This window comes from Larus michahellis, chromosome 6 (genome assembly GCF_964199755.1).
Source record: "Larus michahellis chromosome 6, bLarMic1.1, whole genome shotgun sequence".
Lineage (NCBI taxonomy): Eukaryota > Metazoa > Chordata > Aves > Charadriiformes > Laridae > Larus > Larus michahellis.
In genome coordinates this window covers 54,349,634-54,376,596 of record NC_133901.1, presented here as the reverse complement: position 1 = coordinate 54,376,596, position 26,963 = coordinate 54,349,634, and the positions used below count along the sequence as shown (strand labels likewise).

The following is a 26,963-nucleotide window of genomic DNA, read 5'->3' as shown; positions in this document are numbered from 1 at the left end:
TTACCTGAAAGTGAACCAGCAGATGAAAGATGAAGAAAACTCTTGAAGTCTCAGTTGCTTCTCAAAGGGTGGATTAATAAGCAGCTTATTTTTCTAATACATTCTTATACCATTATTTCCAGCTGAATCAGCAGATAGATCTATGTGGCCAAACAGGTGCTGGGACAGCAGAAGAGCAGGCAGAAATGCTGGTGGGATGAAAGGGCAGGGCAGTTTCTCTGTCAGGCAGTCTTAGATTGGCTAAATTGCTTGTGCGGTTGCATCGTTGGCAATTCTTCAGCAAGGAGTCAAATATGCATGTGGCTTGCTGGATTGCAGCCTTTTGGGCATATCCAGACATGCAGGGTTGAGATAGAGAGGATTTCCAAACGTAGTTCAAAATATAGTTCTTAATTTGATGCTGCCCTGCCTGATGTTGTCACAACATACTGCAGCCAAGGATAAGCAGAGTTTTGAAACAGGTCAGGCTTCCCTACTGAAAGTCTGCTCACAGCTAAAATCTGAAGAAACTGAAAGGTTTCCACTGAAATGATGAGTGTTACCAAGCACTGGCTGATCTGACCCTCTGTAGTCAGAATAAACACCATTTTGCAAAAAATGAGATGTAAATGGCGAAATTCCATTGTTAGTTATTCGGTTTTGTGCACCTGAATTTCCCTTTGCTGTTTCAACTGATTATAGGATCTGACTGCAGTTCCAGTCAGGTGCTTTTGTATAGTGTTGCCAAGTACTGTCATGCTGTCACGCTTCATCATATATGTGGGTGCACTGAAGAATACACACACATTTATAAAGCACCATAAGATCTTCCTGGGTGAATGGCATTATGAAATGAAGATAGCTATTCCAACAGTTAATCCAAATATTCTCTATAAAGCAGATTTTGGTATTGTGAAAAGAACCAAAACGTGCAACAACTTAGGGGTAAGGGAGGTATCCTTTTATTTTAAGGATAATTCTAGTATAAAGTTAGAAATGAGTCATTCTCTAGCTCATTTCTAACTGGGTGACTCATGCTCTTGGCAAATTAATTATCCAAGAAAAGTGACTCAGAAATAGATGCTATAGTTTTATTATTGTTTTAGTCAGATGGCTGTTGCTGTTACAAATAAACGTGAGGCTTCATTTCAGGTATAACAAATGTAGCTGTACCCTGCAAATTTTGCCACAGTGCTGCTTAAGGATGTGGTACACATGCCAGATTTCTTTATGTGATTTTTCATTTTCAGTTTTAGCTGGATGGTGTAGTAAGCTACTGGGTTTCTAAAGGAGCCATGGCCCCCAAGAATCTCAGCAGTGAACTTGGGCAAGGAAAATCTAATGTGGTATGTATTTCCTTCTGTCCATGAACTGTGATTTATTAAAGCCTCATCACAGGAATGTCCCTATAAATAAACTTTTCACCTCAGAATTCTTAATAAATTGGTTGATGAATATTATTGAGAACATTGATATGGGGATGATGGGCAGATCCATGCCACCTTTGCTTGGGATGGAAGTAGTACCATATTGTCGTCTGTAACCCCCTCTGTCTTCTGTTTCTTTTTCTCTCCCTGCCCTCCCCCCTTCCTCCTTGCATGCAGTTTGTAAGGTGGTATCACAATGCAGGTCTGAACTGATGAAACCACAACTAATGCCAATGCCTGCCCATGATGGGAAGAGAACACAGACAACAAATTTGGGATTGCTGGCCTCTTATTAAGCAAGTTCGTTGCTCATCTTCCTCTTCTCCCCCAGTTACCTTTGTTCCTGTCCTTTGTATTATTAACTCGTATCAAAGTTCGGTGTCACTGGTGGCTGGGAACCCAGTTTCATTTGGCTGTACATACGCTCTTCCCTAAAGAAGTCAGACGTTGCCTCCACGTTGGGCCTTCATCATGCAATGAAAATATGGAACACAATTTTATTGTAATAGCTCTGAATGATTTTCAGCTGAAGTAATGAAGAGCAAAGTCTGGTACATTTTAGTGAGATGTTCATTTTTCTCAACTATGATTCTTAAATTGGGAAACTACTAAGTTTCAAAAAAAACATTAGAAATCATTCATGTTCATTGCAGGTACCTATACATCCTTATTCTTAAAAAGCAAGCTATTTGCTAGTATAGTTGAAATTATTCCTGTACTGAGAAAGGAGAATGTCTTAAGAAAACCGCATTGAGTAGTACTTTCTATTTCTTTATTTTCTTCAGTTGTAAATAGAGTAGACAACAAATCAGAGCACTATTGACGTAGAGAATAGCATAAGTTATTTCAAACAAGGACTTCAACCAGCATGATTTGAGGTCAGTAACCTGTGTGCCTAGAACTTTGATCACGCTGGTAACAGCCCAATGACATAAATTATGTGGATGTACATGCTTTTCACTGAATTTTACAAGCAGAACAGCAAAATGTCAGTGAAGTGAAAATGTATGTTTCTAATAGGTTTAAGGAGCTTCAACAAAGGAAGCTAATACTGATGAGTTAATTTGCTGAAACTGCAAGCAGGGATGGGTTTTTTTGTTTGTTTTTTAAACCTAAATGAATCCTATTTTCAATAAGCAGCATGAAGGAGGAGTCTTTCTAGGGCCCTGCCATATCAAATGGAAGACAGCATGTTCTGTCCGATGAAATCTTAAGTTTGACTTCTAATTGGCCAACCCAAAGTATTGCTAGATTACTAGCCAATTTTGATGAAATTACAGCTTCTGGGGAACTAAAACTTTTTCTTGAATCTATGATTGGCTGAGAAAAATGAGGATTCCTTTTAAGAAAATTAAGATATTCTGATGTTTTTCAAACAGAAGTCTTTCAGATTTCCAATACAGCACTGACCCTGACTAGGGAAATGAGTTAAAAATCTGAAAATGACTCTGCAACTAAATTTTCCAGTTGGGGGGCATGGTTATTTTAATTTCCATTTTGTGTCAAACTGATCCGAATATGGAGGTGAGACCTGCCTGCAAGTCCTTTCTCAGCTCTGTCACTACTTTTTGGTTTAGCATTATTGCTTTTATTTCTTTAAATGGAAGGTGAGAAGAGCAGTTATTCACAGTTTGTGAAGTATCTGAAGACCTGTGGGTACAGAGTACTACATAAGTGCAAAGTATTTAAATTCAGAACTATGTTAATGTCTTCTTCCTTTTTCCTTATGCCAGTCTGTGCTGTGACTGAAGTTAGTCTGCTTATAATCAAATTTAAACTTGTTTGGTTAATGGGGGGGAAGAGTCGTACACGGAAGACAGTACACGGAAACTAGGGTTCCATTCTGATTTCTCTCTGCAGGAAAGAGATCTCTCTTCTCTTTTTTTTTCTTTTTTTTTTTTTAATGTTTTCATTGATTAGGCAGTCTTTGCTAACCCTATGAAAACAGTAATGATGTGTCAATCCAGTGCTGTTTGCATTTGCCTCAAAATGTGGGAAATAATCTGCTCTGAAAATGACTTGGTTTGTGTAGGCATTGTTTAGTTTGTATGTTTTGGGAGGTTCTAGGGTCTGAAAACTGGCAATAATGAGGAGGTCATAAATCAGAAAACTTTTATTGGTTTAGGATTTTTAGGTCAGGCATATAAATTCCAGTTTTTACTAGATTTCAGTTGTGCCTGTGAATGGAGACTAGACCATGTCATGTAATTTGTGAGAAACCCCTTGTTTGCAGTCCTTGACTGCTGACGCCTTGTAACCACTGCAGCAGTATTTTCCTCATACCTTCATCTGATGGGGTAGCAGTACCTTTCTTTTGGGCTTATGTTTTTGTTCTCTTTTCTCTTTCTTTTCCTTTCCTTCTAAGAGGAAATGGAATGAAGATAAGGTACATGTCTCCTTTGGTATTTAAAGTAACTTTTATAAATGGAGGAAAGGCAAATCAATTGGTGCTTGTTACTTTTAGAGCAGTCAGGCAAAAAATATGAGAGATTGATGTCTTAAGCCCTATGAGTTTTGTTTTCAGTGGATATACAGAGGTTTTGTAAACACAAAAAAAGGTATCTCTGTCTCCTGTTGTACAGGAGATACACAATGCTTTTGTTTTCTCTTCCCATGTATGAAATGCTGGTGGCACCAAAAGTAGCTCTGTAGCTTCTTTATCTGACTTCCATGTCAAAATTAAAGATAAATACAACAAATTTGGTTATCAGTGTTGATGAGATCAAGGAGTCTGATTTACTAAAAAAGAACAATAAATGTGTATAATTAGGACTTTGTATGTGAGTGTCAAAATAATGCTTTGGTCCCAAGGTGTTCAGTCATATGTTACGAAATAATAGAAAATCTTTTGTGCTCCGTGGTACTTGGCGTGTATGTTTCTTAGACCCTTTCAGGTTAATCATTGATTCAAAGAACTTTTTTTGATGACCCAAATGGTCTCTTTGAGTCTTAAATTCCCGTTAGACCAAGTTTGTGTTCATACTAGTTATGTTGTATTACAAGAAAATAAATATTGGAGACACTAAGGTTCCTGCAGTGAAATGCAAGTTGCCATCTATGCAGGAGAGACCCTGGAAGTTACTTTATATTGGGTTTTTTTCACAGTGTATCAAATGAGAAGACAGAAGTCTATGATTATAGTTCTGGTGTGCTTTTTTGTGTGTGTACATAGTTTGTATTGACCTTGTGAAAACCTGAAAGCTCTAGATTGGCCTCTTGAACAAAACAAAATGCATTGCACAGGACAGACTATTCACTGTAATATTTACTCTGAAAGGTCACCAATCCCAGAAATATCAGAGGATGTAACTATGGCAAACCAACCCAATGTTAGCATAATGTTTGGTTGTTTCCCTTCTTTGTTACTAGGTAGTTGGAGCCTTTAGGAACAAATTTGTCTTTTATAGCACAGCCCCTTCCTACACAAGACTCTTATTCTTTGCAAAAATGGATAAAAAAGGTATTTATAAAAAGATTAGCATTTGAGTTTTATTGTCTGTGGTTTCAGCTTAATCTCACAAGGACATATTAAATGTTTATTCATCAAAAACCTAAACAAATCTTTGCCTTATCTATCCGAAAGCAAAGTCATATTGTTCAAGTACAAAAGTTTAAAATCGAGATTATTTGTGATATTTGAGCTTAACCCTGTGCATAAATGCTCATTCAGACACACGCTTCCCTGCTACTGAAGGTGGTTGAGAAGTACCAAAGCTGTGGTGTATTTCTATTTTATGTGGATTCCCATCTGTGGACTAGTTTGGAAGAAGGAAAATAAAAGCTCTGTGTCCTTTCTACCCTATGGTGGACATATCCTGGGTTAGAGGAGTTACCCAGTTTTGTCTGATTGGAGGTATGTGCGTCTAGCTAGAATAGTTCAGAGAGATGCCTTTATTTCCTCTTTCACATATAGGCATAGAAAGTCCGGCTCCCTGTTGTTACCTAATTTGTAATCATTAATATCCATGGGAATTTCATGTCAGCACTTAAGCTCTGGGAATACAGATCACTGCAAGTGAAAAATGTCCACACAGCTGAGTATTGATAGGAGAACCAGCTTCTCCTCCTCTTTAGAGTGGCAGTGCTGCATGAGGAAGAGAGCGCCTCTTGTAATTGTCAGTCATTCTGTTGTCTTTCAAAGTGCTTGCTTTGAAACTGTCACTTTCCTCCTGATGGCACTATGAAGGACCATATAAAAATGCTGAGTGGGAAGGAAAGTGAAGACATTTAGCCAAGCAAAATGAGTATGTATACACACGTGAGGGTAATTATCTATGGGGAAGCAGTCAGGAGCAAAGGCCATTGTTTTCTCTACCAAATGCTCTGCTACTTGTTGCAATAATTTATGTTTTTTTATGATGATGAACAGTATTTCTCAATCAGTGGGTTGAGAACTTGCATGTTTTCCAATTACATTTTGTATATTTAAGTTTAATAGTTAAAGATAAGCAGTAGTACACTGAGACAAATACTTAGGTATGAGATAGAGTGGAGGGGGGCAAAGGGGAGTGTATTTAAAACAAGAATTTTAGCTTTTTTACATACCTAACAGTTTGAATCCATTACCTGGCTTTTCCTTTTTTACAACCTCTGTGCAAAATAGAGACTGTGGCATGGAAAAAAAGATGATTCACCTCCAACACGTACTTTCTATGGACTGGCTTGTACTCCTAAGCAATAATCAAGGACTAGATTTTAAATGTTTATTAATTTGGGGACATTATTTGAAATGTTTGAAGTAGGGCACTGAAGGTTTTTGTTTCCTATAAAAGAAGGGCACTAACATCTCTGCCAGGGATCAGTTAAAGTTGTGGAGAGTAAATGCACCTGCAAATTGAGTTGTAAGTTGTCTAGTTGAACATAGAGAACCAGAGGTATTGGCAGGGAAGGCTTTAGAAGGAAAAGGTTCTCACTGTTTTGTGACTGCTGCATGCTTTTTTTCAGTTGGGATGAAAAATGGCAACCACAATCTCCAACCTCATCTCAGAACTGCCAGAGAATAACTGTAGAAACCACTTGGACCGCTGCAAAGAGTGACCACAGGGATGGGCAGGCTGGTAAGACCAGACTACGCTTACTTACTCTTCTGACTGTTATTCCCTAGTCCAGGCTATTGTTGTTAGATATTTAAGTCATGTCCCAGTCCAGACAACTTATTCCAGGTAGCATTCATACTGTCTGGCCTGGACACTCAGGCTGGCGCTTGGGCCAGGAAATCTATCTATGCCCTATTTGTCATCAATGAAGTGAAAAAACGTTCTTCCTGAGGACTGTTCAGACCACCAAAGCTCAGTTCCTGCTCAGAGTGCCTTTCTCCATCTTTCTCTCCCATGATGAAAGTGAAGGGGAGATGAACTTCAATTCTCTGCAGGAGAACAGGGCTTTTCTTCATTAAATCAACAGGTTTTATTTAAGTGTCACAGAAGGTATAATTGAAAGGAGCCTGCACCAGGAGGTGGGTAGGGAGGGACGGAACTGATGGTCTCAATATAATCTTTCTTGGCCTCAATCCGGTAAAGATTTTGGTATATGACTGAACTTATGCCCTTCACTTCCTCTGTCATCTGCAATCGGTTTCCCCTCTCAGATGTGTTAGTATTTGGGGAAAGCAGAATTCTTGTGCTAGCTAGCTGTTGTCATAGTAAGGCTTAGCTTTCCTGTGGTCGCACTGATAATACTAGAGCCCTTGGGGTCCCTCTTTAAACACTCTGCCATTGCATTTTCCAGATAAGAATTGTACACAGTTTTAGAGCGGTTTTGTCACATTTCATTTACACATCTGTCATTTGTCATTATATGGTTATGTTTGACTGTTGGTCTCTTAGCCCTACAATTTAAAGTAAGGGAAAAAGAGCATTAAAATATATTTTAAATGTGCCTACTGAAGGTCCTGCATGTGCCAAAAAAGTATGGTTTTTTTCCCAGTTCTGAAAAGAAATTAGGAAGAAATACTGAACTCCTAGACTTGGCACTTTTCATATGTGTGATACGTCAATATGCCTAAAACAAATCAACAGTATCTGATTTTTTGCAAGAAGTGCATAGTATTTTTATGTTAATTAAGTTGTACTGTATTTGCTTTATTTTCAAAGGGATAAAATTGAATAAGAAATAGTGTGACCTTTCCTGTAATATAGGAACAGGATAAACATAGAAGTAACCTGCATGGAAATACAAACAGGAATGGCAGGGCGCCAGCAACCCCTTGAGCATAAATCCACAGGCAACTATGCCAGAAGTCTGTTTCATTACACTCTTTGCATCGCATAATACAGTTCGTGTCGTTTGAAAAAGATGTGTACATGCTCCTCATTACCACTTCTCTCTAAAATATGACCAAAGCTTTGTAGCTGGCTGGCTTTGAATTAGAATAACACCACTGGTGCTTTGTGAGTTGGTGGGGTTTTTTTGTTTTTTTTTTTCAGTTCTTGGGTAATGGATTTACATGTGGACTGCACCTGTTTGGTGCTTATTTTAGCTTAGCCTTGACCAGGGATATGGGAGCCCCACAGAATGAGGGAGGAGGAACTAATCCTCATAGGTTCCTAAAAATTTCAGGCCAGGTTGCCTGATAACATACCTGAAAGGGTGGGGTTTTGTGTGTTGTGTTTTTTGTGGTGTGTGGGGGTTTTTTTGTTTGTTTGTTTTTTGTTTTTTTTTTTTTTAGTTCCATTGGTTTTGAAACTGGAAGGGCTGGAGCACAGCACTTTTGATCCTGTGGCAGAGTATCTTAACCACAAGGTAGTCATTAGTTTGCTGAAGCTGACTCACAGAGTTAGAGAATTGCAGCGTGGCTCTCTGTGTTTATAAACACATAAATAGAGGTGATAAAAAGCTGGGTATCTGCAGTGCAGGCAAGTACGGAATAATCCATGAAGTGTTTGCCATGCAAATGTGTAATAAGCAGTGAGTCAGTATAGCAGACTTGTTCACTGTTCTGAGTCCATTTGTGTCCTGGATTCTTCAGCACACTCTGTGTTTGTAGTCCTTTTCCCACCAGATTGCTGGTTTACAGTGAAATATATAGGAAAATATTTAAAAATAAAAAAGTAGTTTCCACCTACTCCTGTTCAGAAAGGAAGACAGAAATACTGAGTAAACGTTAATACTGGAAGAACTGGAAGCATCCTCGATTTTGTTTATCAGTATTGCACTTCTGCCTGGATTGTTGTCTTGCAAGTTAGACTGAAAACTGAATTGGCTCACAGGGTTTATTTAGAAAGTTATGATAAAAGGAAGAGGAAAAACTTACTTTGGTTGCACCAAAGTGTTAGGAACTGAACCTGTAACGCATGCCATGACTTCATTGATGAATATTGTATGTTCCACCCAGTTCTTGATTTGCAACAACTTAAATATGTAGAAAATATACAGAAATTAATATAAAGGGATGTAGAGTAGGCAGTAACATACCAAATGTGTATATATGGTATGAATGCAAGAGAGTGGAGTACCTCTTAAAAATAATACCTGCTTTCAGCCCATTGTGCTGTGATGCATTGTCTCATAAAAAACATGGATAAAAAAACCGGCAGACAGCAGGTCTTGAGCCAACTGCTCAACTGTGAGAGTAGCAGGACGCTTAAGTTCTACTTTTTGCCCTGTTTTGAGGAGGTGACATTATCACTTCTGTCATATTTCTTCTGGACTGTCTTTTCTATGACATTCCAGATCTTCAAATACTAAGTATAATGTAAGACCGATTTAGCCCCTGCAGAATATGAGAAGAGCGCAGGCTGTCTACATCACTGCATCAGGCAGGGAGTTCAGGAAATGTGATGCTGTCGTTCTACCTGATGCAAACTAGGATGAACAGTTCGTCTGCTCCCAGTTTCAATTTTATTAGTGCAAAAGGCTCAGGTCTTTGTCCCCTGAATGCCAAGTGGATTGCACTGTAGTTTGCTTGTGCCCAAAATAAGCAATGCTATACACATCTGAAGATGTGAGATTCCTTCATTTTAAACTCCTACAGATAATCACATAATACATTAAATATACTTTAATTTTATTCCCTTTGTCTTAATTTACATTGCAGAAGAGCTGAAGAATTCTGAAATCAAACATGAAGGGGGTATGTAAAACCTTTCTAAGAGCTCATTCCAAAATTAAACAAATGTAAACAAAAATAATATGAAAAAGGTGGTATTTTGCAGTGCAGAAATCAGTTCATGTGATGTTAATCAGTACAAGATTCTGAAATTGTTTTGATAAAGCAGCACATTGGTTTGAAACTTGATCTTTACACAACACAAAAAGTTTGGAAAGTGTTTTTATGCATTCCTGCTGGAGAGCTTACAAGATCAGGGAAACTACACACTTGGAAGTGAGTCTGTCCCTGTATATAAAACCTGTCAATAGATTTGGACAGTCTTTAACATTTCTCCATTTTTATATTTTCTCCAGCATTATTTGAGGTGATGTTTGCGGTTGTTATGTGCCATTGGTCTACACTGAACCTGAACTTGTCAGTGATTTGGATCATATCCTAACAGTATTTTCCTGACCTACTTCTTTTCAGCATAGTCTAGTCCACTTCTATCCTGGGAATAATTGTACAATATTTACAGCAAAATATTAGGGAATCATTTAATTGGAAATAAAAGATCGTTAAGAACCTCAGAAAGATATCTAGGCCATGCCTAATCTTTGCTCTAAGTCAGGATCAGCTCTACCTAGACTGTTCCTCACAGATATTTACCTTTTCCTAAAAATTTGCAGCAATGGCGAGTTGAGTCTTCTGGTGCAGTCTAATGCTTGCCTAACTTCATTCTAGGAAATGTCTGCCTGGAGTCTAAAGTGCCGTTATCCCTTACGGATTCTTTCTTCTTTCTTGGCAACTGTAATGTTATTTCCTTTGCTGTTACCTGTCCCAAAATTGAATATCCCTTCAAATCTTTAATTTCCTAGACTAAAACTTGATGTTTTCGTTTAATCCTTTGTCAGTTATTCCAGAAATTTAGTGCCTAAAATTGGTTATGGTACTTGAAACAGGTACTCTATCCCATTGCAGAGTCAGTGGACAGGCTGCTATCCTACCACAAGGAACTGTGAGCATGCAATTAAAGGTCGTCTTGCTTTTGTTGAAGTTTAAAAAGTTGACACCCTTCAGCTGAGGTACAGTAACTGCCCATGTGTTTGTTCCCAGTTACGCTGCAATTGCAGAGAAAAACAGGTTTGCAGGGATGACCCCCTGTTCTGCATCGGGCTGGTTGTATGTTCAGTCAATTTTTGTGGCAGGGATGGGGAAGGGGACAATCATTGTAAGCTGGGGACAGTAGCAGCAAGGATTCACAAGGAGAGCTCGTAAAGCGTAACCAGCCGCCTACAACTGCCAACAAGTGGTATGAAGGTCCCAGCCAGCCCAGGCAGCAGCCTTCTGGTTTTTAATTTGTACGTAATGCAGTAAGTTAGGGAGTTCTCAAAGAATTTCACAGTTCTGGAATCACTACAGCTCCTTTTAGCAGTAAATGTATATAACCTTCCTGCCCTCTTCAGGGACATAGCTTTTGGGCTGGTAATTATAGCAGTTGCTTCTGCATTAGGATACGAGGAAAATTCAGAATGTTTTTATCAACTTGAGAACACTGGTTACTGGGTTTTAGGAGGAAAATTTTACATGTTCTTTGTTCTCAAAAATTCGTTCTTCATTTCCCCAACTTCATGCATGTGTTTTTTCTGTGGCTTGCTCCAAGTTACCTAAATGCAATGTTCTGGTCCCACCCAAGAAGTGGAGCGAATGTCATGTTACCTCTCATGAAGCATTTTCCTAATACAGTATCCCTTTCTGGAGGCAGTTAGAATAGCTCTTCATTCTTTGTAGGTGTTTTAAAGTGGAGGGCCTGTGTCCTGTACTAATTTTAGGTGTAAGGAGGAGCCATTATGTGACCTGTTTTTACTTTAAGGACGATCATCCATGTAGCGACTGCCAGTTTGTATAAAGAAATGACCTTCATGTGCAGAGCAAAATTCAATTAGTGTTTCTTTTCAAGTATACATATGACACTGCAGCGCAGTTCACCCAGTTTTATTTTATGTCTGCTTGATATTGAATGTGTTTTTACACTTGGATGTGTCAGTGGTCAGGCAGTAAATCACAGTCACAAGATTATCAGTGCTGCGCAGGGAAAGCCAAGATACTAAAAAAGCACGAGGTCAAACGCATTCAAGGTCACACCGGACCCTCTAAGCTGGTGAGGAGAGGCGTGATAATGTGACAAAAACTTGAATGTTGATGGTGATGCACGAATAACTTTGTGTGGGGTCCAGGGCACACCCGCGATCACACGCACGGAGGTGCCCGAGTCACGCGTGGACAGGCTGAAGCGGCAATGACGGGGCGGCCGGTGCGCGCCAGCCAGCGGGGTCACGGCAGCCGAGTCACGCTGAAATCGCACCGGCTGTCACCTTCCAGCGTGACCGTGCCCGGGCCAGCCCGCACCGGCCCAGCGGGGACGCGCCCCCCGCGTTGCCGGGGCGGCTGCCGGAGCCCCGCAGGTGCCGGGCGCGGCGGTCGGGAACGCGCACGTTAGCGGGGGCGGGGAGGGGGGATCGCCGCGTCCCCGGCGGAGGGCGGCGGCCGCCCCTCTGCAGCGCGCTGCGGACAGGACGCCTGCGCCGTGCGGCGCCGCCGCCGGCGGGGGGGCGGGCGCCGCATCCCCAGCGCACGGAGCTGCGGGCGCCGGCATGAGCGGAGGCTCCGCCGCGCCCAGCCGGAGCTGAGCCGGGAGACAAAGGGGAGGGAGAGGCTGCCGCCATGGGGGAGCAGCTCCGCGCCCCGGCGGGGCCGCCGCCGCCCGCCGCCGCTTCCTGCTCGCTGCTCGGCGGGCTGCTGCAGAACGGCTTCCACCCCTCGAGCCAGCCGCTGAGCAACGGCGGCTGCGGGGAGGCGCCGCACCCGCTGCTGCTCCGCCCGGAGCTGCCGCCGCTCAGCCACGGCTCGCCGGCTAAGAAATGCAGGCTGCGCCGGAGGATGGACTCGGGCCGGCGGCACAGGCCACGTAAGTGATGCACCGCGGGGTGGTCCCCTCCGCGCGGCGTTGCCGCAGCCCGGCGGGCTCGGGGTCGGGCGGCCGCGGGTCCTGCGCCGCCTCCCCCGCAGAGTGGAGCGCCGCCCGGATCCCGCGTCCATCCCCCCCACACCCCCCCACCCCGCCGCCCCATCCCTCCCGCCGCCGCCGGCCTGGCGGGCGGAGCGAGGGCCGCCGGTGCCGGCCAATGCGGCGGCGGCGGCCGGGCACGGCCCCGTTGCCGTGTGGGCCGGGCCCGCCCTGCGCCAATGGGGCGGCGGCGGGCGGGGAGCGGCGGCCCGGCACAAACGCCGGCGGGCGGCAGCTTCGCGCCGCGCCGTGCACCGCGTTCGGGCGGCCCCAGGGTCCTGCCGGCATCCCCCGCGCCCGGACGCGCCCATGAAGCTGATCGTGCCCAAGCAGCACTGTGAGTAACAACCGGGACGGGGGCGGCCGTGCCTCGGGGGCTCGGCCGTCTTGGTGCGTGCTCTTTCTTCCCCAAACGCTGTTAGAATTAAGGAAAAAACAGACTTTCGGAGCTGAAATTATTGGGGGGGGGGGAACAAAAAATTATCTTGCAAATACGATAAATTAGTAATATCCTCCTTAGGAGCTATATCTCCTGTGGCTTTTGCTTAGTTGGTTTGGGAGGTGTTAGTGAGCTGGCTGCCTACTTTGTGTTTTGTTTTAAGGCTATGAGTCTCAGACATCCATATTTGTAATGTACCTCATTGTATGAGGCTTGTTGATTAATAGTACGTTTTAATTGATCGTAGGTGACTTCTTATATGTAGGTACGGAGCTATGGAATAATTCCACGGTAAACTCTGCAAGTAAAACGATCCAATGGGAAAAAGTACTCTGTTTCTTTGCACTCTCACTTCACTAGTCCTTCAAATAATGCCAACAAATGTTTGCTTCTTTGTTAAAAGTTCAGCATGTTCCGAAAGGGTAATCAGGGATAGTCAGAATCACAGCTACCCACTGCCAAAACTTAAAGATGTTTCTACTCAGTAGGAAGTAGTGTGCATTCATCTACTCTGTTTTTTGGTTTGTTTTTTTTTCTTTCTTTTGAAACGAAAGCTTAAAAAACTTTTCTGTCTAAGCAGAACAAAATAGTCAGAAACAGCTTTGAAGAGCTGCAGCTTTCACAGGGCTACTTATTAGCCAGCGCCTTCTCTTTTTAAATGTTTTTGCTGAGCTACACATACCAATTTCCCTTAGAATGTTCTCTGTATTGATTAATCATGTCATGTATCTACTGATAGTTAATTTAGTCTTCTACCTAATTAAACATATTGATGACCAAATGATTCTCTGTCACCATCTGATTGTGTAGTCTTTGTCCAGTTTCACACTTTCATTCAGGAACAAAAGCTGCAGAACTTGGACTAACTTACATTTTGATGTGGTGTAACTAAGAAGAGTCAGCACTTGCATATCAAATTCTTCTTCATAGTAAAAACTACTTTGAAGCAAAGAGTAAGGCTTTTAGGGATACATGTAATCAGTTGAATAAGAAGAATGAGGGATTTGGAACCTCTCTCCCATCTTGAGGGGAAAAAGAGCCCATCAGAGTAAAGAGCGTAGGTGACTGGCTGTATTGCCCAAGGTGTATGACAACAGTCTTCAGCTGTGGGGTTTTAATTAAATGAGGCTTTAATGAAAACAGCAGGTGAGGGAAGTGCTTTGTAGAACTATTTGTGGGCAATTTCTCTGCTGCGTAAAATAAGTGAACTCTTGCTGATCTTAGACTTTTTAATTTATATGGTTTATTCTGTACAAGAATAAATTTGCAATTTGGTATTAGTCCTGCAGGAAAATATGATAGCACATTGTCACTAGCTTAAAAAACTAATTAAATTATACTCAAATTCTCCTGGTATTGCATAGCTTTCCACTGTATCCATCTCTAGTGAATACTACCCGTTTTACTGGTTTTTTGTATTTAGTCCTGGCCTTTGTAGATGTTTGTTCTATGCTTAAGGACATGTTGCAAAATGAAGTGCAGTTACCACATGGCATGTAAGACTTCAGTATTGATTGTGGGGTTTGCTCTGCGTGGTGGAAAAGATAATGAGATAATTGTCATTTCCCAATATTTCAACAAATGAAACCTATCTCTCTGCAGCAATTATTCCTTTAAATCCTTATAAGTTATATGTTTTCGGATTGTTTTTACTTTCTGCCAAAGTGAGGTAGAATTCTACATTCCCCGGTCTTTTTCCCCTCTGAGAAGGGAAGATTCGCTGTGTAACCAGTGTGCTTTGCTGATTAGCCTGCGATGAGAGAGGATCTGGGGACTAACTTAGGTCCTTTTGACTCACCTCCTGCTTTTTCTGCTGAGAAGCTGGTCTTTGCTTTGCTTTTTTTCATGAGTTGGACTAGATGAGTTGTCAGGGATATTAGGTTTAAGTCAGTTTTCTGGTTTCAACCATTAGTGCAGACCTTTTGTAAGACCAGGGTTTACGGTCCCTTTCTGTATCACAGCACTGCGTAATGAATACAAAAAAGTATCTGTTATGATGCCTTGCGCTTTGAAGCGCTCCAGAAGAGAATAAAATACTGAATCGGTGTGAATTCTGATAATTTCAAAAGCCTGCTAGAGTGTCCTGTTGTTCAGTTTAAATGTGATCTTTGAACAGAAGAAAAGGAGCAGTTAAGGGCCTTCATCGATCCCTGTGAAACAGCGTTGTAGCCAAGTAGGGACAAAGATTTCAGCAGGGCGGTTAACTAGACCGGTGCTTCACGGCATTATTCTACATCAGACATAGGGAGTAAGCCAGCTGGACATCTTCATTCTATTGCTTTTCTTAATTTAAGATAAAGCCTTGGGGTCTCTGTTCCAATCAGCATCCTACGTCTTGCTTCAAGTCAGCTGGTAGTTGTTAAGGGTGAAAGAATGTGTAGTGTTGAGGCAGCATGACTGTTTACAAGTAATATGCGTTATAATTGCCATGGTTAATTTCTAAATGCTTCAAGCTGTAGCTTCACAGTAAAGAATGCTTCTGGTCAATATTTAGATTGTTACACCTGTGGTGTTTGGCTGCAGCATGGTTATGTAGTACTACTTAAGGCCAGGTGGAAACTGTGGGAAATCTAGGGTTTTTTTCTTGATGTTAAATACGGAATGCCATGATTATATAGTATATTGTAGTGAAGAATACAGGAGTGAAAATGATTTTGGTCTTGCTATTGATACAGTGAGTAAATATGTTCTCATCAGTTACTGAAATTTTGTCCTAGGCATTGGAATGTCCCACGATCTTTTAATCTTAAGAGTTTCTTCAGGTGATATGCTGTGTAAAGTTAATCTCCAGCTGCTTTTAATGTAGGTGGAAGTGAGGGTTGCCTAATAAATAGGACTGGTCCTAACAAACTGAACTAGCTTGTGTGTTGTGATCTGGCATCTTGAGAGCTAAAACGGCTTACCTGCCTCACCAAGGTAACACGTGCCCAACAGGAAAGGGAAACTTGCGCAAATCACTTCCGTCAGGCTGGGTGCTGCTACATCCAAGAATGAGATTCTCGATAGCTACTCATTGCTTCTTGTAGCTTTGTAATTTTGGCTTTTATTTGTTCGGGTTTTTTAATGATGCTATACAGGCTACGTAATGACCTGGTCTCCCAGTGCTATCTTCAGAAATCAGTTTGTGGTAATATGACCATGTATGTGTGAATGGTCACAACTGTTTAACAAACAGCTAAGTGCTTTCAGCTTGAAGCTTTTTGGTTTGGGTTGTGGCATTGTTTGGGTTTGCTTTCATTTTCTCATGTGGAGGTAGATATTCAATAAGCCCTTGCTGCTGAAAATGAACTGGAAGACTTCACCTGATGTATGTGCATGAATTATTTACTCTAGCTTTGTAAAGTTTCAAGAACTTCTATTAATGACTAAGAAGATACAATTTTTTTTTAAGCTATCTATTCTATTTTTGTTCAAAGGAAAACAAATGCTTCCATTTTGCAACACGTTTGGATTGCTCAAAATAACTCTGTAAAATAGGAAGAAATAATTGGAAAACATATGCAAGCTCTTATCAAGCTTCTTTTCTAATAGAAAGCAGCTTTCAGAAGCAGTGAGAATACTATCCCGTCTCATGTGTGACTCTCTTGTTTTGATTTCTTTTTTCTGTTCTTATGTTTGGCTTGCTCTCCCCTCTTCCAGTCCCAATTAAAACAGGAAGTTCTTAGGTTATGAAAGCATCAAGCAATGCAAATTAAATGCAAATGAAAAATGTAAATGAAGTAATAGGATTTCATCATATGTGTGTCCAGGAAGAAAAGCAGCTGAACCTAAGATTATTTCATCTGAGGTATTTATGACTAAGATATCAGAGTATTGATACCACTATTCAAAATATTGATAAAAAACTGAAATACTCTACCTGTGTTCAAGGAAATACAGATCTTGAGAGATGTGTAAGCTGAAACAGTTTTGGCAAAAGAAGAAACAGCTGCAAATTGGTCATGGAAAAATCTAGGGTCCAGGTAGAGAGAAGAAAGTTCTAACCAGCAGGATTCAGGCACAATCTCTTTCGAAGAGTTGAGGAGTAAAAAGATTCAGCTAAGCTTATGTGGTGGTTGTTTAAATAAACGCAAAGGATTACCCTTGGTTGCCCTCGTTAATGGGGGGAAATGTTACTTAGTGACCTATGGGTTCCCTTTCATTCTTGCTTCCCCTGATCTTGTCCGTGTTGTGATTATACATTTACCCTCCACACCCCCTCCTTATATTCTGTGTTAAGCACAGGATGTTTTTAAAATCAAGCATGTTCAATTCTGAATGTAAAATGCCTTATAGGAATAGCCTTATAGGTTCATACTTTTCAAAGTCTGTGCAGAAACTAGGTAAAATGTGTTGTGGAATTTCTCATGAGTGAACCTTTCCCCCAGATAGCACAGCTGTTGGAGTGCATCAGATTACCTAAGTATGCAATGCTGTAGATACCTTCTGTTTGCATTGTCACATGCTTCTGCAGCTAAATTTTGAGTAATGGAGATTTTTATCTCAAGATAACAAACCGGTAGGTGGTTGGTGCAGTTTAACATAAAGAGAGTTAATTTTCTTAAGAAGATAAGCAGAATCTTCTGATTTATGCTAGGCTTTTAAGAATGCGTGATTCATCTTGATGCTTTCTGTGTCGGCTCTAGGGGACCTAGAACTAGATTTTGTGTTGTTATTTTTTATGACTTATTGCAGTGTAGCAATACAGTAGAATAGTTTTATTTTCTCCATGATAATAGATTGCATTGATCCAATAGGTATATTGCATACTGACTTTGCTGAGAAGAGAGAAATGGGCTCATAAGTCTTATCAGACCATTTTAGTTAAGAAGTGTATTTTTTACGCTGTGAAAGCATTTCTGCAACATATCCAGTTTCTTCATTTTTCATAGTAAATCACACAGAAAAAGAAACCAGACATTTATTTAGGTTATCAGTGAAATGCTGGACTTCCAGTTTAGAACAAAACAAACAAAAAACCATATAACCCGAAACAAAACAGAAAAAAACCCACAATTTCCCCCCCATTTTCGCTCAAGTCTATGGAGACTGTATCTACACAAATAACCTTTCTTTCTTCATACCCCCTGGTTGTAGCAGTGAAGACCCTAATAATTTTGATGGCCTCTGAATGGTCTTACTGTCTGTATTTGGGGAGGAAGCGAAACCCAGGAGCACCTCTCAGTCTGTGTGCACGTTCCCATTAGCACTGTATTGCCTGGCTTCGGGAAAGTTGGAGCGTATAGGTACCAGCTAAGTTGGGTTATCTAAAGATACTGAAAAGATCTGCTGGTGCTTCAGTGGTGCATTTTGTTTTGGAATGTATTGATAGTAACAAAAGATACGATGAATAAATTTCTAAAATAATCACTGGAATACAGAAATGTTTCTACTGTTGCTCCAGCTGTATGGAACTTACATGAATTTCAGGGGGACTTGTCAGGAACTTAGAGACTTGTTTTTTGTCTTAATTGGTCAACCAGTTAAAATAGTTGTCTTCATTGCAAGTGATTCCAGCAGATAGCTGCCGTTAGCAGCTGTGAAGAAAACTAAGCTGCTGCTCTGCGTAGCTGAAATATCAGTTATTGTGGACAGATCTTGTGTACTTTATTTGTGCTGAAGAAAACTGCTGCTGTTCTGGGAGCAAAGTTCTTTTCTTTCTGCATCTCTCCATTTGGCTCACAACAAAATGAAAGGAGCTTGAATTCAGAGAGAGAAACTAAAAAATATCTGTTATTTCTGCTTGCTTTTTAAATGTGAACATTATGTGTACCTATCCCAAGAACTATACAAACTTGAAATAACTTCATGGTTGTTTTCTATGGTACTTATTCTTTGTTAATGATTTAGTTATGAGTCCTCAAAATATTAAGAAGTAAATGTCTTGGCAGTCATTTATGAGTAACTCTCAGCTGTTAGCACTTAACACTTTTATTGCTGGGCTTGTGTTTGATAGGAGGATGGAATGCTTCTTTCCTCTCTTAAAGATTAAATCTACGCTATAGCTTTAAAGCAACTATTGGTGCAGGTAGATTGTAGCAGATTTTACGCCCTTAATGTAGAATACTGGAAGTTGGCTTACACTTAGATACAGGCTGGTTCTGTATCACACGGTCCAACCATGCTGCTTTTAAAATTAAACTTCCTGCTTGCATAGTTAAGATACATCTGAGGAGGAGACTCACTGTTCCAGTGAGGTAATTAAAGTTCTCAGTGGTTTAAATAAAGATTTGTGTGAATCGCTAATGGGATTGGTGTCCTGAGCTCCACTGCGTTGTAGTGTTGTACAGCGGTGACCTGACCACTTTTGCTTAAATATTTACTGTGTACTTCCAAAACTGTTTGTGACACAGGTTAGTGTATGGTAGCATATTTTTCTTCTTTAAGATAAAGCCTGTTTTGAAAACACTCCCATTTCAGGGAGCTTTCATGCATCTGCATAGGATTTATCTTCCCAAACCTCAAATTAGACATCATTTCAGTGTCTTTGTGTCTTGCAGCTTGTAGGGCATGGAAAAAGAAATTAGATTTTGCAACAGGTAACAGTAGGTAGTCTTAGAAAAACTGAACTGTAAGCAAGCTACTTCATGGGAGTTTATGCATTATGCCTGCCTTGTCCTTAGGGAAAGTGGGGAGAAACTGGTGATTCAATTATTTGGCATACAGCAATGGAGCAAAACAACTGTGTTAAACATCTGACATTTAAGGATTGGTTGCCGGGGGGTGTGTATTAATAACTACGAAATTTAGACTTTTGAATTATTTAGCCAGACAAGAATAATGCTGAGGCCCTTGTGGTAAGAAGTAAAAGACTCTAAGCTCCTTTCAACCTGAAGTTGGGTAACTTAGTACTCAGCTGCGATTACCTGTGGAAGAACAGTGCAATCAGTAGCTCCTATGCTGATTAAAATCTTTGTCCCAAGTTGTTTACATTTAGATTAACTGGCAGAAATATTAATAATGCATGTGGTGTCCATGGTTTGGAGTTTGTATCAGTGCTAAGTTGGGATGCCATAGATGGTAGAATCACATTTCTAGTCTGCCCAATTCTTCCTAAAAGCAGAGAGGTGACTGCTATTTTAGAAATTGATCTTAGACGTTAGCCACATATTCAGTTCATTTAATTTAATTTCTCTAAGAAACACTACTACCTGTCTCCTCCTGCAGTACCTGTGTATAGATATTGTGTTCTCACTTCTTATTGCTTCATAAAGTTAACTGGATTACTGTTTAAAATGTGTGCATGTGTATATAAGCAGAGCAGGCAGACAAACCTGTTTCAGGTAGTGTCTTCTGGCTGTGTGCTCTGTAGTGATTTTCTCTTGCTATTAACAGAACAAAAGCTTTGGTAGACCTAGGCCAGCAGTGGCAAATATATATATGCTGAGAAGCAAATAGTGACATTTCTTGTATAGTTGTGTGATAGGCTAACACATCTACCGGCAAAGGGAGTCAGTAGGGAGACAGTCAAAGGACTGTCAGTAGTAAATACTGAACTTAAACCAGCATGTTTCTGCTAATATATGCAGGTGGTGTAGTTCCAACAGAGCTGCTAGTTCTGGTGGGTTGAAGTCTGGGGACTCCCAGCATAATGGGAGAGTTATGTATTGCTGCTTCTCAAACAGAGCCTTGTGACTATGGAAATTCTGGCTGGTTTTGGAAAGGCAGTTGTAGCTGTTACACAGTGGGAATGTGACTTGAGAAATCCTGTTCTCCTGTTTGGTTGTTTCTTCCTCCTCCCCTCCTTAGTCTATTTTAAGAATTGGTGTCAGGAGTCAGACTGGGTGAAATGCAGTAAATGTGCTCTGTCAAGTGGGTGCTGACTGAAGAGTAAAATGTTTTCCTGGGAAAAAATATTTTCACTTTATTAAAATCTGCTTGTCCAGGGAAGAGTATTTTGAGATTATTCTTTTTCTTAACTGAGGCTTTATGAAGTCTTTACTTCAGGAGGTGGTTAGTACATGTGAATTGGACACGTAAGTGACCACCATCTTTCAGCAGCAGATGCTGCAACTGCAGTGAATTGTTATTCACCTGTATATTTATAGTGACTTTCTCTTTCTTCCTCTCCAACCCCCTTGTCTTTAGCGTTTCCATGGTTTGGAATGGATATCGGTGGAACGTTGGTTAAACTGGTCTACTTTGAACCTAAGGACATTACTGCAGAAGAAGAACAGGAAGAGGTGGAAAACCTGAAGAGCATTAGGAAATACTTGACCTCCAATACAGCCTATGGTAAAACTGGCATTCGCGATGTCCATCTTGAACTGAAAAATTTGACTATGTGTGGACGCAAAGGAAACCTGCACTTCATCCGCTTTCCCAGCTGTGCCATGCATAGGTTCATACAGATGGGTAGTGAAAAGAACTTCTCCAGTTTGCACACTACGCTCTGTGCCACAGGAGGTGGAGCTTACAAGTTTGAGGAGGACTTCAGAACGGTACGTGAACAGTTCATAAGGGTTCAGTGTGAAGTATGTTGTGAAAACACTGTGGGAGTCCTTCTATTAAAACTTGCAGAGAAAATAGCACTTTTTTTTTTTGTCCATCCTAATGGGTTAAGATGAACAGAATCAATTCACATTTATTACTTAGAGGAATTGCTGAGAACACAGAGGGGACAGGTGAAGGGTGTTTTACTGAAGTATTACAGTGCAGAATGTCTTCAGTAAATGATTTTTTTTTTTTTTTAGAGTGCAGCTGTGATGACCAGATGCCTGATAGTCAGTTGAGGGTGTGTTATGAAAACTAGAGACTAGGTATTCATCTTGCAAATTGGGTATTTATTAGAAAACCAGAAATGAAACCATTCAGGCTAGAGATTAGATTCAGGTTCCCTTCCCCTTGTATTAGTCTTCAAGCAGACTTGAGTCAAGAGTCTGGAAGACCAAGCATGGAGCAGGAGGTGAAACAGTGTGTGGAAGCATGACAACAGCAGCTACCTTTTCTTTTCAATTCTGGGAGCATGTCATGTGAAGAAAGGCAGTTTATGTGGTGACTATGTCCCAGATCCCCTAGAATTTAAAAATAATCTCTGCAGGGAGCTCCAGAAGCTGATGTAAATCTGAAGTATTGGGATGCTGCTGTTTGTATAAACTTCAGCAATAGTCCTAGCTCCCGAACGAGTGCACTAGAGTGCACTGCAGAAATTGATTGTGGCAACAGAGGCATATAGAGCCATTGTACAAACTGCATTAGAGAGATATAGTCATTTGGGAGCCAGTTGTCTGTTGTGTATGTGTCTCCACGGGGGCATACCTCCATTTATTTTCTGTAAAAGAATGACAAGTCTGTCTGTACCAGAGCAGTCTCACTAAGATTAATGTGAATTATTTACTTAGCTTGCAGGTCTGACACTTCTGTCCCTAGCTTTTGACCTGATCTTGAAGGTGAGGGGTGGCTGCTGGGTATGACAGGTTACATCAGTTGCTTTTCTGTCTCTGCTTCAGTCTAGGGAGCTGATTTACCAACTGCCGTTGACTGCAGTCCTTGGCTTTGTATACTTCATTTTTAACTCCAGGCATCCATTCCTGCAGCACAAGAGGCTTTTTCTTTGTCAATACCCATCCCCTACCAGATGACCAAGATCCTAAGGGAGAAAGAGAATGCTGTATGAGATCAACACGAATTCCAGCTGTTCTACTGTCGTGCAACCTTTTTCAGTAAATGTTGGGCATGGAAGCAGCTAGTCTAATGAAGGACTATCAAGTTTCTGAATTGCTCTAGTAGTCCATTACTCGTGCTGGATTCCTTGTCCATTAGTCTGACTGCAAGTCCCTTACGTGTTAGGGTCTACTGATGGTTGTTGAGTCCTCAAAAGTTTTAGTTTGTCTTGCGTTGCATAAGGATGTTGGCAGCACAATACAAGGCGAGTTCTGGCAGTAGTTAGCTTGGCCTCAGTTCAGGTTTTTGAGCGTCCTTCCATGTGTACAGGGGATGATTCAGGTCATGTTCTCTAGTGACAATGGGAGGTCACTTTGGGACTTTCTGAAGAGGCTGACTATCCCTTTGCAATGGTCAGTCTTCCCAAATTCGTCTCTCCTGTATCATGTAATAGCAGCTAGAGTTGCTTGCTTAATAAGGAAATTTACGTCCCTCGTTCCCACAGCTGTAGAATTGAACTGGAAGTTACCTGGTGGCTATCACAGCTAGGCATTTCTCTCCATGGCTTTGACTTTATCTGTCGTAAATGTGCAATTTACAGTGAGGGACCAGTCTGTCCTGTCAGCTGCAATGTAGTCAATGTTGCACTGGAAGCCATAGTTGAAGCTGGGGCTGTCTTGCAGCTGTATTACAAATGTATGAGGTCACATAGCAAATTACTGGTAGATTTAGGCATGAATTCCCACATCTTTGCAGTGTTAGTTAACATTTTGTGTGCTGTAACACTTGTAGACAGTTTAAGAAAAACACTATAAAAACTGCCTGGAGTGTTTTGTATGATAGAGCAATCAGTGAAGTGCCCTCACACCTGAATGAGTGCTTTGGACACCACTTCTTGCAGCTATCCAGTTCCACACCTGCCTTTATAGCAAGTATTTCTTGGCTCAAACTGTAATATCCATAGAGTATTACAGAAGCAAAATACTATCCATTACATGAAGGTTTGCTTGCCTAATCTCTCTCAAAGGGCTGAGTGTCCTGGGTACTGGCACTTAAATTGTCACACTTCATTAGCCATTGTAACAGCAGCTGGCTATTTCAGTGTCTTCTGCTGACTGTAAATTGACGTTGGGCAACAGCTTCAGGATTGTACCCTCAGAAGCATTGAAATGTCTGTTTCAAATATTTGATCATTCTAATGCACCTGTAGAAGTAGAGAACGTGTGCCAAGTCTAATATCCTGCTGTTGCAGGATTCAGTATTGTATAATGCCTTATATGGAGCAGGCTTTAAACTTTACTGTTTCTGTTACTTAGAAGCAAAGTGGAAAAACTGAAGTATGTTTGTGAATGTTGTTAATTTCATCAAAAAAATCTGGCTAGATGCTAGGAAACTCATGAAACTGATACAGGTAACATGCTTTTGTTCTGGCCCTCTATTTCCCTGTGTATGTGCTTTTAAGTTATTTTGTCCTTCATGGTATTTCTAAATGCTTATGGGACTTTCAGGATTGCATAGATTTAGGACAAAAGATCTAACATATTGCAAAACAGCATTCAAATCCCAAAGAAGGAATACTTCTGAGATTACAGCAGCTTTTTCTCCTTAAAATAGAAAAGCAAACGTCCTGTTGTTACTTGCCTGTTTCAGTGTCTAATTCTGAATCCCTAAATGAGTTAAATAAGTTTGATCTAGACATTTCTGTTGCTTTTGTGGATTAAAAAAATAAAACAAAATTGGGAGGCATCTTCTGTCTGTCTTCTGTGCCTTAGAAAGGCAACTAAATCTGCAATGTTAGCGAGGTTTAGCTATCTGACCTCCCTCTCACGTGATCCACAGTGTTGGATAGCAAGAGACCTGGAGAAATCTCCGTGGGCTGCTTGGTGACTGCCAGCAGTAACGATCAGTAGCCTGGCAAATCATTTGATTAATTCTTAAGATTTGACTGCTTCCCCTAAAGTAGGAAAACTGACTCTATTCATTAAACTAGACCACAGAAATAATTTTACTGACCATATGGTTATACTTAATGTTCATTGAAGAGCATCAGTAAGTAATTCACTAAAAGGACTGTTTCTAGCTTAGGGTGTTTTTTCTTGGTTTTGTGTTTTGTTCTTGTTCTCTTCCCCCCGCCCCCTGTTTCTGAATGATTGATCTTTATGGCTAGCTGACTTTATTTTCAGGTTAACAGTGGTGCTAAGGCATGGAAGAACCTGTTGCCTAATTCTGATAATCCTCCCTCCTTTCCCCAACTACGTACTGTCACCTCGCATATTCTGTAAATGCTCAAGTAACATCACTTCTGTAAAAGTAAGGAGTGCACAGACTTATTTGCTTGTGTACCTGTAATATAAATCTCTTTATACTCTGTGTCCTCCACAATAGCACACACACATTACTTGCACAAAAGTATGTGGTTAATGTAATGAGGAATAAATTCCTGGACTGTCACTCAGTTTTGTGAAGTAACTCAATGTAAAGGAAACGTGGGGGGTGAGGGAAGAAAGGAATGTTCAGACTTTTGTCTAAAGCCTGCTCTATTACAAAACTGTCAATTGCAGTGGCTCAAAGGTGGGATCTTTGTTTTCCTTTCCTGAACAAACACCTACAGACCTATCTTGATAGAAATTTTACTGTTGGCTTCAGTGAAAGCCTGGGCCAAAACCCAATCACTTATTAAAGAACATTCAGGGCAGGGGAGGAAGGAAGTTTGTTACCAACGCAAATTTAAACTTGGGCCGTGACCTTCCCCATAACCTGTAAGAAAAATTCTTTAAGCTTGGCTGTCGGAGAATGACTTCCTTGTGCCAGTTATTAGCTGATTCTAAGGTTTGGCTTTGTGGTATGAACTGAATGCCTGTGGATGACTTGTAGACTGTATTTAGCTCAAAACAAAAAAAACTCAGTCCTGTGTTGTAGGATGAGTAAGCTGCATGACGCCTTGCTTAAGGAGTCTGGACACCGCTGCTCAGGCCTGTAAGGTGTAGACTCGGCTGGAGTTGAAACTGGCACCCAGAGAACAGATGAAGTAACCACGATACATTCTGTTACCACCACCACAAGAAGCTAGGAAACTCTTCAGGGGGAATGGGGAGAAGCAATGTGCATCTTTTCCCTGTCAAGAAAGGAAGGAGATCTTTACAGCTAGCTGTGTGAGAGGGCACCTTCTCTTCTGCCTCAGTGAATGTTGGGCTTACCCTTTATTTGCATTAGACTTTGTCTTGTTTGAACGTGAGTGGGTGTTTCTCAGCCTCAGGATGGATGTGGAACGAGCTGGGGGGAATACCTCATCTGAGCTCAGAAAGAAGCAGAGTTGAGGTTTGAGGTGAAGACAATCGAGATATAAAGGAAGCAAAGTATATCTTTATAAAAGTGGAGGAGAGGTAATGGGAGGGAGGTGGAAGGAAAAGCTAGACTGTAAGCTATTACAAGAAATAAAAACTGGAGCAATGCCCAGAAGGCATATAAAAGCCAAGAGTGATATAGTAAATGAGGCTGTTTTAATTGATAATTAAAAACCTGGAAGAAGTTATAGCCCTAACAGTTTCTTACAGAAAAAATTCGTATTTCTGATTGAAAGCCCAAGAGGCAGATGAACTTGTAACTGCGCCTAGGTTTGGACACTTCTGCACTGTGCTCGCCAGAACTTGGTATCAGTGGGAAAATTCAAACTGGGTGAAATCTTTCCTGAGCTGGAGCTTCATTGAAAAGGCGTCTGCACAGCATTATTGATCCATTACGCTTCAGCCCTGCTGCACATATACCATGGCTGCCCTCAGCTCACTTCTAGAGGTCTGGGCTGTTTAACATTTCCCCTGTTGAGGTGGAAATATTTACTCACCCATAAAGAAACAAATGTGACCCAAGTCTGACTTCTGTGCTTCCATACTTCAAAGCAGCAGCAAGTTGATACCATGTTTTTTTCCTTTCATACTGTCTGGTACTTGAATACAGCTAAAAATTGTTTGATGTTATGCATATTATTTAAAAAAAAAAAAAAAAACAAAACCAAAACTAACCATCAGAAACCTTGAAATAAAAAACCTAAACTTGAACAGACGGTACCGTTTTCCAGCACTTCTTGCAAGTGTACAAGAGGGGTGCTTTCATTCTCCTTAAAATAGCATCTGTACAGAGCAACAACAGACCTTTTGTGTATCCTTGAAATCAGGTGGGTTTCAGGATTTTGTTGCTAAAGTGTGAACTGTCATGGGGAAACGTTTGCTAATTCCTTGCTGTGTTGCACCTGCTTATAAACATGGTAAAAGTCCCAAGTCCCTCCTTTTGATGGTCGTGAAGAGTTCCTCAAGGCCCAAAGTGTTTTCTTCTGTCCCCTCTCTGTTATTTAAAAAGAACAGTCTAAAATAAAGAGGAATTTCTACAGTCTGGCTATAATGCAGAAAAATGGTTCTTTTAAAAAATGTACATATGGTTTCCCTG

General features: G+C 41.0%; 1 protein-coding gene across 5 annotated transcripts in view; it reads left to right on the top strand.

Annotated features, from left to right (window-relative positions):
• The window catches only part of PANK1 (pantothenate kinase 1), a 48,219-nt gene that overhangs the window by 7,592 nt on the left and 13,664 nt on the right, over positions 1-26,963 (top strand). For 2 of the 5 annotated variants that reach the window (XM_074590843.1, XM_074590839.1), the window contains 2 exons: positions 6,351-6,463; positions 21,009-21,361. In XM_074590843.1, coding sequence (XP_074446944.1) covers positions 21,026-21,361 — 336 coding nt within the window. In that variant the 5' untranslated portion in view covers positions 6,351-6,463; positions 21,009-21,025. Of the gene's footprint in view, positions 1-1,229; positions 1,326-6,350; positions 6,464-12,026; positions 12,404-12,683; positions 12,840-21,008; positions 21,362-26,963 lie in introns of those variants that run through there. The other 3 variants (XM_074590841.1, XM_074590840.1, XM_074590842.1) reach the window with 3 other exon arrangements.